The sequence below is a fragment of the Chrysochloris asiatica genome, unplaced genomic scaffold, assembly GCF_000296735.1.
Source record: "Chrysochloris asiatica unplaced genomic scaffold, ChrAsi1.0 scaffold00001, whole genome shotgun sequence".
Classification (NCBI taxonomy): Eukaryota; Metazoa; Chordata; class Mammalia; order Afrosoricida; family Chrysochloridae; genus Chrysochloris; species Chrysochloris asiatica.
This window is the reverse complement of record NW_006408519.1, coordinates 30,655,107-30,673,070: the sequence shown is the minus strand read 5'-3', so window position 1 is coordinate 30,673,070 and position 17,964 is coordinate 30,655,107. Positions and strand designations below refer to the sequence as shown.

The following is a 17,964-nucleotide window of genomic DNA, read 5'->3' as shown; positions in this document are numbered from 1 at the left end:
TTCCTCAGAAACACTATACAGGGTAGTTGTAAATTAGAACTGACTCAGTGACACTTAATAACAACATTTCCCTCAGAGAAGCTTGTGGGTTTGAACTGCCAACCTTGCAGTTAGTAGTAGTCCAGGGCCCCTTTGGAAGTTACATAATGATGTAATTTGGCAGTTATGTAATGATGTGATTATTTTCCATTTTTGTCTAACACCGATTTTCATATAAATCCCTGGTCCTTGGAACCTAACAATGCCAGTAAGTGAGGAGTTGGTGTGTAAATAATGTGGTAATGAGTAGAAGACAAGAGCAGAGAGATAGAAAATTCAACTTCTGAATCTCAGTTCAGGCGCCATCATTGCTAAACAGTCTCTGCTCCCTTAGGGCAACCTAGATTAAGTGCCTCTCCTATAAATTTCCCTTGCCTTCACACTTCTCCCATAGGACAGCCCTCCTCTCCACCTCAACTCCCACTTTGAGTCCAGTAAAGTCCTTCAGGTCAGGCACAATATTCACTGTGCCGACACTCGAGGACACAGGAAGAGCTTTGCTGTTGCTATCGAGTTGTTTCCGATTCATAGTGTATAAGAAACTTTGTATATGGTTTCTGAGGAGTGGCTGGTGAGTTTGAACCTCCAACCTAGAAGTCCAGCACATTAACCTGCAGTGGCCACACCAGGACTCCATGAAAGAACTTTAGTGGGATTTCAAAAAACGGCTTTTGAATAAGTAAATACAAGGCAGGGTAAGATGCATGCCATGAGAAGGTTACATACACTTCTCTCTTTTTAGTAACCTTTTCCTATTAAAAATGTAAAATTCATTAATTGTAGACATTTTAGAACATGCACATATGTAAAAAAAAAAAGATGGAAAACTTTTCCATAATCCCACATCCACCATGACCACTGCTGAACATATTGGTGTTTAGTTCTGTGTTAGTCTTTCTCTGTTTCTTTGACTCTTTTGCCTATACATATCAACATATTTTGCAAAATGGGGGTGTTGTACACAGTTTGTTCTTTTTCACTTAATACATCCTGCACAGTTTTTCAAGTCATTGAATATTCTTAATGACTGCAGGCTTATCACTTACCAAGTGCTCACTCTGTGGGAGGTATTGTACTTAGGAGTTACAAATGTGGCAATGTAACTAAAGGACTAACACTCTCTGAGGTACAGAAATTAAAGTTTAACAGCTTCTTGGCAATAGAGCAAAGTCTGCCTGAATTAGTAAGTGTCTGTAGTCCCTGGAGAAGGATATCATGTTTGGTAAAGTGGAGGGTCAGAGAAAAAGACGATGACCCCTAACGAGATGGATTGGCACCGTGGCAACATCTGTAGGTTCAAATGTAGGAACGATTCTGACGTTTTGCAGGGCCGGGCAGTGTTTCATTCTGTTGTGCATAGTGCCACTATGAGTTGTTACTGACTCGATGGCACCTAACAACACCACCACTATGACATTTAGCCAATCCCCTATTAATGGCCATTGGGTGGTTTCCAATTTTTTGCTATCATAAATAGCACAAAATGATTACCCTTGTGGTGAAATCAAACTAAACAGAGAACTCAGCTCAACCCCTTAACACGGTCATGTGCCATCCGGTCTCTCATGAGTGCTTGAGGGAGTCAGTGCTTACCCAGGAAGTCATCCGAGGACAGTCTCTCAAAATCCCAAACCTGGAGCACCAGAACAGCTGGAGTCTTACACTCCATCTTCTCCAAGGAAAAGATGTTCTCCCTCTTGGTGATGACCATTTGTTTCTCAGCTGGGAGATACTTAAATGGAAACAGGAAGCGCCAGTTGAAATTCCCTTCTCCCGTCAGAGAGTTATAATGGACATCTGTCTCCTGCTTGTCATCTTCTAATCCCTTTATCCACCTGAATAAAGGTAAGAGAAAATTAAACCCTTGGAGAACATGATTCAGGCACCAGCATTACCAAGATTGATTAAGGAGTTTCAATATTGCTATAGCTCAGTGTTTAAAAATTATTATATAATTTTAATAATCTGACATGAAAGCTTTGGTTGACTCTATAAAAGGAAAAAAAATGAGATTCTCATTCCAAGCCAGGTTGGTGAACTGTCTCTAGTTGTTCTTGAGTGGACCGGAAGTACCATGCAATAAAGAAGAACCATTTAGGAAATGTCAAGGAAATTTGAATCCAAGGGCATCTGAGAACACAATTACACTCTGACCAATTCTCTCATTGAGCAGTGGAGTTTTGCTCTGAGGCAGTTCCTCTCACACTGAGAGCCTTCTTCCTAAAAGGTGCTACCTCCAGCCCTGAACATCCGCTACATTGACAGTGGCTGGAGGCCTCTACAGTTGAACTAATTTAGACATGTTGGGGGCAGAAGTCAGATTGGGGTTAGAAGAGAAGTGAGTGAGAGGGTAGGAAATTGAGAGTGTGAACATAAGCATCTCTTTGAACACACTTAATGGCTAGACATTTGAAAGTACCAACCCCAAATCTTCTAAAATCCAACCATACCTTGAGCCTTGGTAATACTAGTCTTTAATGATCAGACAGGAATTTTTGAGAATCTTAAGTCTGTTTTTTAAAAACCTACTTATTTGATACACTGAACAGTCATGACCAAAGACCATATGAGTTGTAGGATGACATCAAGGACATTATTCATGAAGACAGGAGAGAAAGAAAAGACCCAAAACAGATATCAGAAGAAACTGGAACTTGCTCTAATATAAATTAGCTAAAGGAGCTCTGGTAGCGTAGTGGTTACGAATTGGGCTGCGAACCGCAAGGTCAGCAGTTCGAAACTACCAGCTGTGCCATGGGAGAAAGACGAGGCTTTCTGCTCCCGTAAAGATTTACAGCCTTGGAAACCCTGTACAGGCTCGCTATGGGTCGGAACCGACTCCCGGGCATATACCAACAACAACAGCAAAGTGAATGGGAAAAAAAAAGATTTGAATAAGAGCTAAACAGAAGATTTCAAAGAGTGGCTTGATAAGACAAAGAATTGTAATGCGATATGAAAAGACATGGAGTTAGAAAGCCGAAAAGCAAGAACACTTCTCAAACTGAAAGAATTTAAGGAAAAAATTCAAGCCTCAAGTTGAAATATTGAAGGATTCTATGGTCCTGGGGTGGCACTATAGGATAAATAAGCACTGAACTGCTAACTGCAAGGTTGGAGGTTCAAACCCACCAGCCACTGCTTGGACACCCTTTATGGCACTAAACAACAACATGGGTAAACTACTGAATGATGCAGAAAGCATCAAAAGATAGAAGATCGGTGTTTAACCATTGCATAGTCAAGAACTGATGGGACTGAAGGAAGAAGTACAAGCTACACTCAAGACATTGGTGAAAAATAAGGCTCCATGAATTGACACATGTTTCAACAAACATCTGGAAGCACTCACTTGTCTCTGCCAAGAAATTTGGAAGACAACTACCTGGCCAATTGACTGGAAGAGATCCATATTTGTGCCCATTCCAAAGAAAGGTGACCCAATAGGATGCAGAAATTCTAGAACAATATAATTCATATCACATGTTTTGTTCAATGGGTCCTAGGTTGGCATCTTTTTAATCAGTAGGACTAGCCCAATTGTTGTTATTGTTAGGTGCCATTAAGTTGGTTTCACCGCATAGCTACCCTGTGGCACAATAAAATGAACCATTGCCTGGTCCTGCGCCATCCTCATTAATTGGTATGTTTGACCCCACTGTTCTTACCATTGTGTCAATACATCTCTTTGGAGGTTATCCTCTTCTCATTGATCTTCCACTGTACCAAGCATGATGTCTTTTTCCAGGGACTGGCCCTCCTGACTACATGTCCAAATACAAGAGATATCATCTCACCACCCTACTACTTCTGAAAACACTCTGGTTGTACTTCTTCCAAGTCAAATGCATCAATTCTTCTACAGTCTTCCTTATTCACTGTCCAAGTTTCACAAGCATATGAGGCCATTGAAAATACCATGACTTGAGTCAGGCACACCTTAGCTCTCAAAGTAACATCTTTGCTCTTTGGCACTTTTATGAAGTCTTTTGCAGTAGATTTTCCTAATGCAAAGGGTTATTTGATTTCCTGGCTGCTGATTCCATGAGAGTTGACTGTGGATCAAAGCAAAATGAAATCTTTGACAATGTCAATCTTTTCTCCTTACCATAATGTCATGTATTGGTCCGGTTATAAGGATTTTAATTTTCGTTTTGGTCTTCATCAGTAAGTTTTTCAAGTCTTCTTGGCTTCCTGCACAAGCAAGGTTGTGTCATCTGCATGTCAGAGGTTGTTATGAGTCTTCTAATCCTGATGACATGCTCTTCTTCATGTCATCGAATTTCTGATTATTTGTTCCACATACAGGTTGAATAAGTATGGTGACAGGCTACAACCCTGACACCCATCTTTCCTGACTTTAAACCATTCAGTACCCCTTTTTCTGTTCTAACAACTGCCTCTGGAATTCCCATTCTTCCCAATGTTATCCACAGTTTGCTATGATCCACATAGTCAATAAAGCACATGTAAAGTATCTTTCTGGTACTTTTGGTTTTCAGCCAAGATTCATCTGACATCAGCAGTGATATTCCTAGTTTCACGTTCTCTTCTAAAATATGGCATGTACTACTGCAAGTGTATTATTAATGATATTGTTCAATTATTTTTGTCTTCTTTTGGATTACGTTTCTTTGGGATCAGCACAAATATAGATCTTTTCCAATCGGTTGCCAGGTAATTGTCTTCCAGATTTCTTGGCATAGACAAATGAAGGCCTTCAGCACTGAGTCAGTTTCTTGAAACATTTCCATTGCTACTCCATCAATTCCTGAAGCCTTGTTTTTCACTAATGCCTTCAGTGCAGCTTTGACTTCTTCCATCAATACCATTGGTTCTTGATCATATGCTACCTATTGAAATGATTTAACATTGACCAATTCTTTTGTATATGCCTTCCATCTTCTTTTGATGCTACCTGCATTATTGTCTACAGCATCCTTCAATATTGCAACCTGAAGCTTCAATATTTTCTACAGTTCTTTCATGAGAAATGTGGAGGAGGGTATCCCTTTTTGTTTTTGCTTTTTTTTAAAATTCCAGGTTTTGCACATTTCATTATAATACTTGACTTGGTCTTCTCAAACTGCCCTTTGAAATTTTTTATTCAGTTCTTTTGTTATTTCTTTCGGTTGCTTTAGCTTCTGTATGTTTAAGAGCAAGTTTCAAAGTTTCTTCTGACATATAGTTTTGTCTTTTCTTTCTTTCCTGTCTTTTTAAATGACCTTTTCCTTTCTTCATGGATGATTTTCTTGATGTTATCCCACACTTTCTCTAGTCTTCAGTCACTATAGTGTCTAATGCATCACATTTGTTCTTGAGGTGGTCTATAAATTCAGGTGGGATTACAAGGTCATATTTTGGCTCTTGTGGACTCGTTTTAATTTTCTTCAGCTTCATCCTGAACTTGCATATGAGTAATTGATGGTTTGGGTTCACAGTCTGCCCCTGGCCTGGTAATTGAGCTTCTCCATAGTTTTATCCCACAGATGTAATTGAGCTTCTCCATAGTTTTATCCCACAGATGTAGACAATTTAATTCTTGTATATTCCATATGGTTAGGTCTTTTATGTTGTTGAAAAAAAATGTATTTACAGTGAATAAGTCATTGGTCTTGCAAAATTTCATGCAATCTTTAGCATTGTTTCTATCACCAAGGCCATATTTTTCAACTACTGATTCTTTTTATTTCCAACTTTTGCATTCCAATCACCAGTAATTATCAGTGCATCTTAATTGCATGTTTGATCAATTTAAAAGTTGGTCTATTTCATCATCATTGGCTTTAGTGGTTGGTGTATAAATCTGAATAATAGTAATATTAACTGGCTTTCCTTGTAGGTGTATCGATATTATCCTATCATAGACAGCATTGTACTTCAGGATAGATCTTGAAATGGTCTTTTTGAGGATGCATGTGATGCCATTCCTCCTCAATGTGCCACTCTCAGCATAGTAAACCGTAATTAAAATGGTCAATACCAGTCATTTCAGCTCACTAGTGCCTAGGATAGCAATCTTTATGCATTTTATTTCTTTTTGGCAAATTCCAATTTCCTAAGTTAATATATCATACAATCCATGTTCTCCTATTATTAATGAATGTTTGAAGCTGTTTCTTCTCATTTTAAGTTATTCCCTTATCAGCATATGAAGGGTCCTGAAAGCTTTGCTACATTCACATTATTAAGGTCCTGATGTGGTGCTGTGGGGTTAAGGTGCTGGACTGCAAAGTCAGCAGTTCAACCTCACCAATTGCTCCTCAGAAACTCTATACATGGTTGCTATGGGTTGGAACTGACTTGATGGATCTCACCAACACACCCCTGAGTAGAAGGAGCTACACTCAAGGAGTACCTACTCTATGATCCCATTAAGATTCAAGTCAACCTATTCAGAGAAGCGGCAACACAAGAGATGATATGATGGAGAGGAGCTGTGTGCTGGCGGTCAGGGGGCAGGCTTGCAGGGCATGCCCTTTAGTTGTTTGAATGATTGTATATTCCTGAGTGTTTTGATGTACATCAAAAAACAAAACAGAGGGAATAGAAGCAAATACTAGTGAATGATGATACCTGGAGGGGATTGTAATCATTGCAACGAAATGAAAGATGATAGAATGAGTGTGAAGCTGATGTTCTCCCATGTAAAGTATCACTCAAGTCACAATAAAAACTTAATAAGGCAGATCTTCCTCAGTCTTGAGTGCATTTCAACTTTGAGTGCATTTTGACACTATATCAGTGAACATTCTGCTATTCATAAGGTTTTCAGTGGCTAATAATGAAGTAGTCCACCTCTCCTTCTTCCTAGTCTGTCTTAGTCTGGTGTCCACCATGGTTGCATCACTGGTATTTAAAATACATGTGGCATAGCCTCTAGTATCACAGCAACACACACACCACTACAGTATGACAAACTGACAGATGAGTGGTGAGAACTAGCCAATGGGTATTTCTAGTTTTTAGCTTTTGCTTTAGCATTACAGACTTAACCACATTACAAATCTTAAAATCTTGTATTAATAATGATGCTACATCTCTTGTTCCTTTCAGAGAAATGATGGGTGTATGTATATTACTCTAAAAGTTTATGTAGCCAACATTTAATTGAATAAGAGGAAACACTAAGACTTTCTCATGAATACATATTCATAACGAAATAATTCTTAGCATATTTTGACCAAATAAGAACAGTGTTTGACAAGGGAAGAGAACTTACCTAATAAAGTGAGTAAGAGGGTCTCCTTGTGTGGCAGCTGTGGTAGCGAACCCTCCGTGTAGAAGTAGACTTGGTTAGGTATTAAAGAAGTAAGGAGGAGAATCAAAGGGAGGAGAGACTGGCTAATGAGCTTACCCTTTAACATAAATATCACTTGATTTTTGTCCTGTGAAGATATTCTCATCCTCTAAAATAACGTCTTCAGTGTTCCAGATGGTCACTCTCAATTCATACCTAGAGTTAGGGGAAGCTGAATTAAGTCGAAGACCTTGAAAGAGGAATGTGCTTATAGCTCTGTGATTCTGGTATTACCTTAAGTTTCCCCAACATTTTCATGGTCTTGGTTCCATCTGAACCAAATGTCATAACTGGAAACTTCAAAATCACTGAGGACACAGATTACTCTGAACAGATCTTCTTCCCACCAACCAACCTTTTTCAGATGAGGAACTTGAAACTCAGAAGCTCCTACCATATGCTAAGGGCCACCATTGTAATTACTACCACTTCTACCACCCACCCCCTACTGTAACTGGCTAGATGGAAAGTGAGGATTATCAAATGCCAAATGATTAACATAGTCAATCAGATACCAGATCAAATGGCATGACCTTTTAGGGTGCTCCCATGATCTCTTCCTCTTAAAAATACATGTCCCACTGAGTTACCCTTTGGGCTGCCTTGGTGAAATGTCAACAGGAGGTCCAGGCTGGGGCATATCCTTGGGGAACATGTCCACCCACATCTGCAGGCGACCCTTGTAAAGAAAAGACGACATCCTTTAGCTTTGGGAGAAGTGACTGGGGACCCATGGGCAATTGACCATTCATGGTTTTGAAAGATTCTTTTACTAGAAACAGATCTTAGATACATCTTGGTAGCTTTATAAATGTGTATCATATCTGTTGACAAAGATATAACTTAAGTTTTATTTGGAAATAGTTATAGCATAAATTAAAAACAAGAAGAGTGAGCAAACTCTTATTGAGCACCTGCTATGCAATAGATACAATGCGGTGCCCTTGATACACATTACATCATTAACTCTTGCAACATTTCCACTGGGTAGATGCCATTATTCCTATCTAGTAGAGGAGCAAACATTTTGCCCAGGATTACACAACAGCAGATTCTAGTAGCAGAATCTAGACTTAACCCTTGTCTATTGACCCTGTTCTCTTTGTAAATTTCTAGGGTTTACTAAAATACTATGTCAAAAATATCATGTCATTGTTGCCAATACAACTTAACATTCATTATCTCCTTTAAGACTTACCACAACCATGTTTCTGTTTTTCATATAAAGAAAATGAGGCCCAGGGAAGTCTATGACATTGTCTGAAGTCCTGTGGCTAATTAATGGCAGAAATGGCCTTCTACTCATTTTCTTGAGCTCCATACTTCAGAGCCCATGTGGAGAGAAGGCACAGAGAATTCTGAGTTTGTGAAAGAGCATGAGCTATGGACTCATATCACCTCTGTAAAATCCAGATCTTCTACTTACCAGCTGGGTAACCTTGAACAAGTTACTTCAATTTCCTGAACCTACATTTCCTGATCTTAAAAGTGACCATCATAATAACTATACAACAATGCTGACTGCATGCAAAACCTCATATCCATGCGAAAGCTGGACAAGGGATAAGGAAGACCATGGAAGAATTGATGCTTTTGAGTCATGGTGTTGGAGGAGAATATGGAAAGTGCCATGGGCTGCCAAAAAACCCCAACATTTTTGATCCATGTTGGAAGAAGTGCAGCCAGAATGCTCCTTGGAGGCCAAGATGGCCAAACTTCAGACATATTGTTAGTATGGACTAGTTGCTGGAGAAGGATATCATGTTTGGTAAGGTGGATGGTCAGAGAAAAAGAGGAAGACCCCAAGCAAGATGGATTGGCAAAGTGGCCACATCAGTGGGCTCAAGCATGGCAACAACAGTGAGGCTGGCCCAAGATTGGGCAGTGTTTCATTCTGCTGTGCATAAGGTCACTATGAGTTGGTACCAACTCGATGGCACCTAACAACAACAAGGCTCATTGAAAAATGAGAGTAAGGTGATTCATTTGTTGTTAAGAGCTGTTGAGTCAGTTCTGACCCAAAGCAACCCTGTATAGGGTTTACAAGGAACAGCTGGTGAGCTTGCACTGATGACCTTGAGGTTCAAATTGACTTTGCAGTCCAGCCCACCATGCCACACTAGGACTCCCAGGTGATCCAGACACTCTTATTTTGCTAATAAAATACTGGTATATGCTCCCTGTTGTTGTTAAGTGCCGTTTAGTTGGTTCTGACCCATAGTGACCCTGTACAGGGTTTCCAAGGCTGTAAATCTTTATGGGAGCAGAAAGCCTCATCTTTCTCCCACGAGCAGCTGGTAGTTTTGAATTGCTGACCTTGTGGTTTGCAGCCCAATTCGTAACCACTACACTACCAGAACTCTTTACATGCCCCCAGCATAATAATTAAGAGTGCTCTCTTTTACTGTCAAAATGATCCCAGTTTGGAAAAACAATTATATGGTCATCCAAATTAGGAGATAGAGAATTGATGTGAAGGGATTAATGCAGAGAAGGTTCTTAATAAAAATTATCCTCTGTTCCCTTCTGTCCCTTAATCCAGCCTTTTAGTCATTTTCCCATGACTCTTCAAGGTAAGCCACTGTCTACAGCGTCTCTGGGGAAACTATGTACTGTGTGGTTATGGTTGTTTTTAGATGAGGTTTTGGGCATAAATAGGTTTTGGATTTTCTCAAAAGTTAGGATTATTCCAGTTGTTGTGTGCCATCGAGTCAGTTCCGACCCATAGCGACCCTGTATAGGGTTTCCTAGGAGCAGCTGGTGAGCTTGAACCGCCGACCTTGCAGTTCAAACGGCTTTGCAGTCTGGTGCATTAACCCACAGTGCCACACCAAGACTCTGATTATTCCAATTGTTGTTGTTAAGTGCCATCGAGTCGATTCCGACCCATAGCGACCCTGTACAGGGTTTCCGAGGGTGTAAATTTTTAGAGCGTGATAAATTATAAAAAGGGGTGTGGGGTGGGAAACCACTCTCAACAAAACCAAAAACACTGACTCCCAGGCCAAGTTCTTAAGTTTGGCATTTTGGGCAGGTTTGTTCTTTGTTATGTGAGTGTGTCAATTGTAGGATGCATAGCTTGCCCTTTACCCACTGGATGCCAGAAACATCCACCCACCCCCCGTTGTGACAACCAAAAATGTTCCTTGGGGGGCAAAATGAACCCTGCTAGAGAAGCATAGCCACCAAGAAGTCTAATTAGAACATTTCTGATTATAGTCTTAAATTCCTTTATGGAAATTCAATTTATAATGAGGCAATTAAGGTAGCCCTGGTAGCGTAGTGGGTTATGTATTGCGCTGCTAACTGCAAGATCTACAGTTCAAATCCACCAGCCATTCTAAATGAGAAAGATGAGGCTTTCTGCTCCAGTAAAGATTTACAGAAAATGTATGCACGGAGTTGCTGTAAGTCGAAATTGACTTAACAGCAAACAAAAACAAGATGGGGTCGAACATTCCTACGGGGTCAGTCCAGCTTGCCTACTACCTGCTCCATTCCTGGCTTATCCTTGTGGTACAGTGGCCGAGTTTCTATGTGTTCAGGAACCAGTCGACACCCAACCTCTGGGATGTCCTCCCATGAATGTAGGACCTTCAGGGCCAAGTGCTCATAGGACTCCACAATGTCATCTACACGGAGGAAAGAAAATAAAAACTTGTCAGATGTCCATCCTGCAAGGAAACAGTGATGAGGGGTCAATATGTTTTTAATGACGTCCTTAAAGATGAAATATACTGCAGGACCAGGAGATGAGAGAGGCATCAAAAGTGGAAAAGGAAGAAGAAGGGCTAGAGTGGTGGGAAGGAGGACGAGATAGAAATTGCAGAGAGACGTGAGATGGGTCCCCCACGCAGCCTCTATGCAGCACAATCTTGTATTCAATAGGTTATGTTTCCTGGCAATCTAAACTGTCTGCTACTGCCATAGCGTGCGAGGGTCCTGGGGAATCAGAGGTGCAAGATGGTGAATTCAGATGCCTACGGCAGTCTCTTGCTGCTGCCTATTTCTTGGGATGCTCTCCGGAAAGATTCTCTAATCTGTCACTTTACCAAAGCAGAATGTTTCGATTTACTGTTTTGATTTCAGAGGTAATTTTGATCTCACCTTTCAGTTAACACTCCAGATAAAACTCAAGCTCTTTCGTTCTCTTGCTCTGACTCTCTCTCACTCCTTCCTTCCTTCTCTCTTATTATTTCAGTCTGTTTCAGTCCCACAATGATTTAAAGCCTTGCATACTGCACACAGGATCGCTATGCCTCAGAACCAACCCGATGGCACGTAACAACAATAATCCTGGTGTCTCATAAAATTTCTCACACCTTTCTCATGATTTGCCAAGATACAAGGACAAAACATGATTTTAAATATACAATTCATGATAAAAATTACTGGAAGAACAAAATGTTCATAACAATTATAATGACTCAATTTGATATGGGGAAAATGAACTTCATTAAAAAGGATGTGACAAGAAAAGAACTTCTAACAGCAATAATTACAGACATTAAAGCTTGAGAGAAACCAACAAATAATCACTTAATTAAACCTTTGTCATAAAGTTTAATCAATCAAGAACTGATCTCCATGAAGATCATTTTTACTTTTTAGTGGGCAAAAAAAAAAAAAAATGCAATTTGTTCCATCATGGTAAGGTATGTAACGCTGACCAGGAACTAAATTGACTTAATAGAGTTTAATATGAAAAGTATTTTTCTCAAAATTAATTTATTCATATGTCATTAAGATACATCTGAATATCTAAAAGTTAACCTATAAGAACCTTCAAATGGTTCTTGGGGTGAAAATGATAAGGAAAAATTTTGATGTCAAAGGGAGATCAAAAGAGCTATATTAAACATCTTATACTCTATTCTTTATGGAGTCCTGGTATCGCACTGTGGGATAAAGCATTGGACCACAAGGTTGGTTTGAACCACAAAGTTGGTTCAAACCTCTCCTCGGAAACCCTATACAGGGTTACTCAGATTCAGAATTGACTTGACGGCACTTAACAACAACAGCCCTGTCCTTTACTGGGATCTGGGCATCCAAAGTACTACATCATATGCAGGATGTTTTAAGCATCAAGTTGAGAGACTGGCATGATAAAAATTGTTCTGTATCACAAAAGTAAAGTGAAAATGGCTTTTTTATCATCTTAAATTTATAGGACACTTATATGACTTGTCCCAAGAATTCAAATGGCTCATCCCACAATGTTCATATGAAATATCTGTTTCTTGGCATTGAAGTGGACTCAATTGGTGTAACATGTATGGGGGTAATTTGAGTTGTGCCCAATTATATTCATATAATTATTCATATAAGGTTCATTTTAAAGCTATTGCTTACCTTTCACAAAAATTCTCCTCCCATCATCTATATGACATAAATCTATACTACCTAAATACCACAAATGTGCAAAACCACGTATAAGGAAATTTATGGTAGCATTGTCAGGATAAGAATGGAACCATGTAAATATCTAAAAGGGGACTGGTTAACTCAATAATGGCACATCGATAACTCGGTGGAAAAAGAAAGGGCACAAAACTACATATATGACACATGTATGATTCTGTGGAAATGTAACATTTACACACACACACACACACACACACTGTAAATGGAAATCTTCCGGCCTGGTTATCTCTGAATTTGGAGGTTATGAGTGATTCTTACCCTTCTCCTTCTCTGTATTTTCCTACAGCAAACATGTATTGCTTTTAAAATTAGAGGGCCCACCACCCCTGCACCATTGGCCACAAATACCACTAGCAGGCAGATTTTCAAAGACTAGCACCAGCCGGAAGCTTTCTGTGGGGAGTTACCAGAGTCCTCTTCAGTGAAGGATGTTTTTCCAGAAAAGACCTGGCTTCCTATCTGTATTTTCCCTGGGCGAAAGTAGGGTCCATCCAGCTTGTGGTCTCTGCAGAGTTTGGTGAGGATTTCAGTGGGTTTGGACGTGTCTCTCCAAGCATTGTATCCTTCTCTGAAGGTGGAAGGAGGACAGACAAGGTGAGAGTTGGCCACTCACAGAGAGAGGACCTCCCTGGCTTGATGTGTGAGCGCCACAAGAGTCAACTTGCTATACTAAACAGATGGGATGAGTGTTGTTTCTTTTCATTCCTTCTCCTGTCTTCTGGAAGGAGAACCTGGTCTCAGCTAACCAAATAATGCAGCTTACATGTAAGACAGGACTTCGAAGTAACTTGACATCAAAATACTTGGCAGTCAGTTTTTGTTTGGGTCTTAGTAGGACAGCCATTCAGCTGTTATTTATTCTAAGGAGAAAGCCTAATTTTTCCTTTCAGTTTAACTGCGTTTTGCCTCCCCCCCTCCCCCGAGCCCCACCCAAAATCACTTAGATACCACAGGCAGGAAGTTCTGATGGCTTTTTTTCTCTCTAATCAGTGATTTTACTGGTGGTGAACTTCTCCATCTTTCCAATTCCCTCTCCCATTAAAAACCAACCAAACAAACAAAAAAACAATCCTAACTAGCTGTTTGTTTAAAAATGATTAATTTGCAATAAAGTACACTTAAGTTTCTTTCCTCAAACCAGCCCTGCTGACATGGAGCCTGTTTGTAACTTGCCTGGCTTTCTGAGAGCATGGATAATTGGTACAGTGTCCAAAGCCCAGAAGGCTGGATAACAACCGCGGAACACAAACAGGGTCTGCAGGAAAAAGAAACTCACATCTCATACTGGCTCTGCAAGCCACAGATGGCCCGGTGCTTGCTGTAGAAGCGGTTTTCTAGGTCAATCTTGGTCTCACCAATGAGGTCATCAGTTCCGATCATGTCATGGTCATAGATGAGGACAGAGAGCAGAGACTCCTTGGGGAACGTGGCCTGGATCTCAAATGACCTGCAACCCAAACGGAGACTTCAGGAGTTACGTGTGGCAACACAGGGAACCTTCCCCACACTGCTTTCAGCTAGCTTAGGGCCCTGGAAGAAGGATGTCATACTTGGTAAAGAAGATCAATAACAAAGAGGTAGGCCCCCAAGGAGATCGATTGACACTGTGGCAGTAACAATGGGCTCAAACGGAATGAAAAGAGTGAGGATGGTGCAGGACCAGGCGGTATTGTGTTCTGTTGTGCACAGGGTCATTGTCGGAACAAGATTGGCAGCACCTGGCAACATGACATCAATTTGCAGCCTGTGTGCAGCCTCTATGAGCCCCAACTTTCCATCTCTGCCCAGTCGGTGCCTGCATTGCAGATACCAAATGCAGACACTTAGTAAAGACTTGCTTGAGCTCTGAGGTGTTAAAAATCAGCATATCTGATCCCTTCATCTGATAGACAAAAAAAAACACAAAAAGCAGCTGCCAAGAAGTCAGTTAGAATTCATAGCAACCCTGTATAGTGTTTCTGAGGCTGTAAATCTTTATGCGGTCAGAAAGTCTCATCTTTCTCCTGTGGAGAAAGCTGGTGGGTTTGAACCTTGTGGTTAGTAGACCTGCACTCATTCTACAGCATCACCAGGGCGCGAATCCAGATACCACCATGCCTTGCTCAGGGTCATGAACCAGACTGACCGGGGACAAGCACAGGTTTCCTGGCCCCTAGTTCAGTGCTCCTCCAACAATGCCACAACAATGCGATGTAAGGTGTCTCACAGAACAGCAGTGCAGCGGGGTTCTTTGTGACCATACTAGTGAGTTCCAAACTTACATATACTCAAGGATTCACTTTTGAGTGAAACTTGGCACTTTAGAAAATCGCTTTCTGAAAACAAATGTAAAGCATTTCCCCTGCTTCCAGCTCTAGTTGCTCTGGATTCTGGCAGTTCTGAGACAGGGTGAGAGGGACTAGGTGCCAAGGACAGAGAAGGAAAGGAAGAAGGGAGAATTCCTTCCCAGCCTGTTTGGCCTGCTATCCTCATGGTTAGATCTACTTTGTCCTGACACTCGGTCCCTGGTGTGGCAGGGACAGCAATCACTACATTGCTGGGAGATAATTAACCCTCCTCTAACAGAAAGAGCAGACTCTTGCTCAACAGCCCAGTGATTGTAAATGATTGAATTAGCTCGGTGGGCAAGGATATGCCTATTGGAGGAAGAAAATCATGTGTCTTTCCATAGGATTGCCTTCATTGGGCAATCCTACAGCTTGGACTCCTAACTGTAATTGAGATTCTGGAGGTTTCTCATAAGGAGGCCTCCAGTTGGTGATCCCTGAGCTTTGCCTTCTCCATGGCTACCTCTCAGCAAGGACTTATTATGTGCTTCACTGCCCCTGGCAACCGTGCAGAGGACTCGGGGATCTAGTCTGCTCATCGAGCTGTGTGTTCACAAATGGACAGTTCCTGAATTTTAATTGGACCAGTCAGTAAGAGAGATACCACAAACAGCCCACCATGGTTGGACTTGCAGTTACTCAGGGCTTATCGTGACCATGTGCCAATGAGATACTGTCTCTAGAGGTCTTGGTGGTTTGAGAAATGAGACTATATCATGAAAGGGACAAAAACTGAGTTTAGGGGGGACACATTCAGTATCTCCAAGTTTTAGAGCAATGGCATTGTCCCATTGTCCCATTGTTCCTTGTATATTCAGTCATTCCTTTATTGACTCATTAGAAAGACATTTACCTGTGCTTTATTGACTAGGCAAAGGTCTTTGACTACATTGATCATGACAAGCTAAGGACAACGTTGTAGAGAATAAGTACTCTTGAACACTTAATTGTGCTCATAAGGAACCTGTATATGGACCAGGAGGCAGTCATTCGAACAGAATAAGGAGACACTGAATGGTTTAAATTCAGGAAAGGTGTGTGCCAGGATCTATTCTTTCACCAGACTTAGTCAATCTGTATGATGAACAAATACTCTGAGAAACTGGATTATATGAAGAATGCGGCATCAGGATTGGAGGAAGACTCATTAACAACCTGTGATATGTTGAAAGTGAAGAGCAGATAACATTCTTACTGCTTCAAAGACTGCTTCAGTATTGGTTACACCTCAATGTAAAGAAAACAAAAATCCTCCCCACTGGAGCAATAAACAACATCATGGTAAAAATTAACTTCATTTGACAACCACCAACGACACTCCTGGAAACAGCAATCAAAAAATCAAACGATGTATTGCATTAGGCAAATATGCCTCACAAGACCTTTTATAGTGTTCAAGAGTAAAGATGTCCGTTTGAGGACTAAAGTACTCCTGGCCCAAGCCATGGTATTTTCAATAACCTCATATGCATGTGAGAGTTGGACAGTGAATAAGGAAGACCAAAGAAGAATCGATGTATTTGATTTATGGTGTTGGGGACGAATATTAAAGGTACCATGGTCTGCCACAAGAACAAAACTTTGTGTTGGAAGAAGTATGACCAGAATACTCCTCAGAAGCAAAAATGGCCAGACTTCATCTCTCTTACTTCGGGCATATTATGAGGAGGAACCAGTCCCTGGAGAAGGACTTCATGCTTGGTAGAGTGGAGGGTCATTAATAATCCATAGATCTGTCCTCAGATCTCATTATTTTCCCTTATGGTTAAAGCAAGGCAATGAACACAACTGAAAATGTCCAGAGAAATCATGAGGAACTGCCAAGGAAGAACCATGATGTGTATACCATCTCAAGGCAACACAGAGAGACAGGGTTCCATTACATCCCACAAACAACTGACTACAGACTCATCCATCCATTTGTTCATTCATTCATTCAATAAATACTTTTTGAGTGCACACTCTGTGCTGGACTCTGTCCTGGGTGCTGAGGACCCCTGCTCTAATGAAGCTTACATTCCAATGGTGAAAGGAGAGATAAGAAACTCAGAAACACAAGGATACACACCAGATAAAGGAACTCTAGTAGCCTAGTGGTTATGAATTGGGCTTCAAACTTTAAGGTCATTAGTTCAAAACTACCAGCCACTCCATGGGAGAAAGATGATGCTTTCTGCTCCTGTAAAGATTTACAGCCTTGGAAACCTTGTTCAGGGTCGCTATGGGTCGGAACCGACTCAACAGCACTTAACAACAACAACTCTGAGGAAAAGTAAAGCAGGACAAAGACTCAGGGTATAGGAGGGTTGTTGTTGCTGTTAAGTGCTGTTGAGTCAATTCCGACACATAACAACCCTGTATAGTGTTTCCAAGGAGCAGCTGGTGAGCTTGAACCACCAACCTTGCAGTTCAAACAACTTTGCAGTCTGACGCATTAGCCCACAGCATCACACCAGGACTCCATAGGAGGGTGGTGGGTGGTGGTTATGTGCCGTGGAGTCGGTTCTGACTCATAGAGACCCTGTACAGGGTTTCCAAAGCTGTAAATCTTGATGGGAGCAGAAAGCCTCATCTTTCTCCTGCGGAACAGCTGGTAGTTTCAAACTGCTGACCTTGAGGTTAGCAGCCCAATTTGTAACCACTATGCTACCAGAGCTCCTTCCATAGGAGGGCAGAGCCTGTTATATCCTCTTGGGAACAGTGAAGCAGTGAGGCCCTTGAAGAGTGATCCCCAGGCCCCAGTCAGTCCCACAAGTCCCTTCCTTCCTCCTTTGGAACACTTTGGAATTTAGAGAGCAATTTAGTCATGATGACAATTATATACGCATCCAACCAAATGTCAACAGATAGAGACTTCTGGAAGAAGCCCTG

General features: G+C 41.1%; 1 protein-coding gene across 1 annotated transcript in view; it reads right to left on the bottom strand.

Moving 5' to 3' along the window:
- FER1L6 (fer-1-like 6 (C. elegans)) overlaps positions 1-17,964 on the bottom strand; it is a 152,086-nt gene that overhangs the window by 15,512 nt on the left and 118,610 nt on the right. Inside the window, exons 32-37 of the mRNA XM_006830693.1 lie at positions 14,043-14,213; positions 13,174-13,334; positions 10,829-10,971; positions 7,930-8,018; positions 7,397-7,495; positions 1,633-1,874 (exon numbers count right to left, since the gene is read on the bottom strand). Coding sequence (XP_006830756.1) covers positions 1,633-1,874; positions 7,397-7,495; positions 7,930-8,018; positions 10,829-10,971; positions 13,174-13,334; positions 14,043-14,213 — 905 coding nt within the window. The remainder of the gene's footprint in view (positions 1-1,632; positions 1,875-7,396; positions 7,496-7,929; positions 8,019-10,828; positions 10,972-13,173; positions 13,335-14,042; positions 14,214-17,964) is intronic.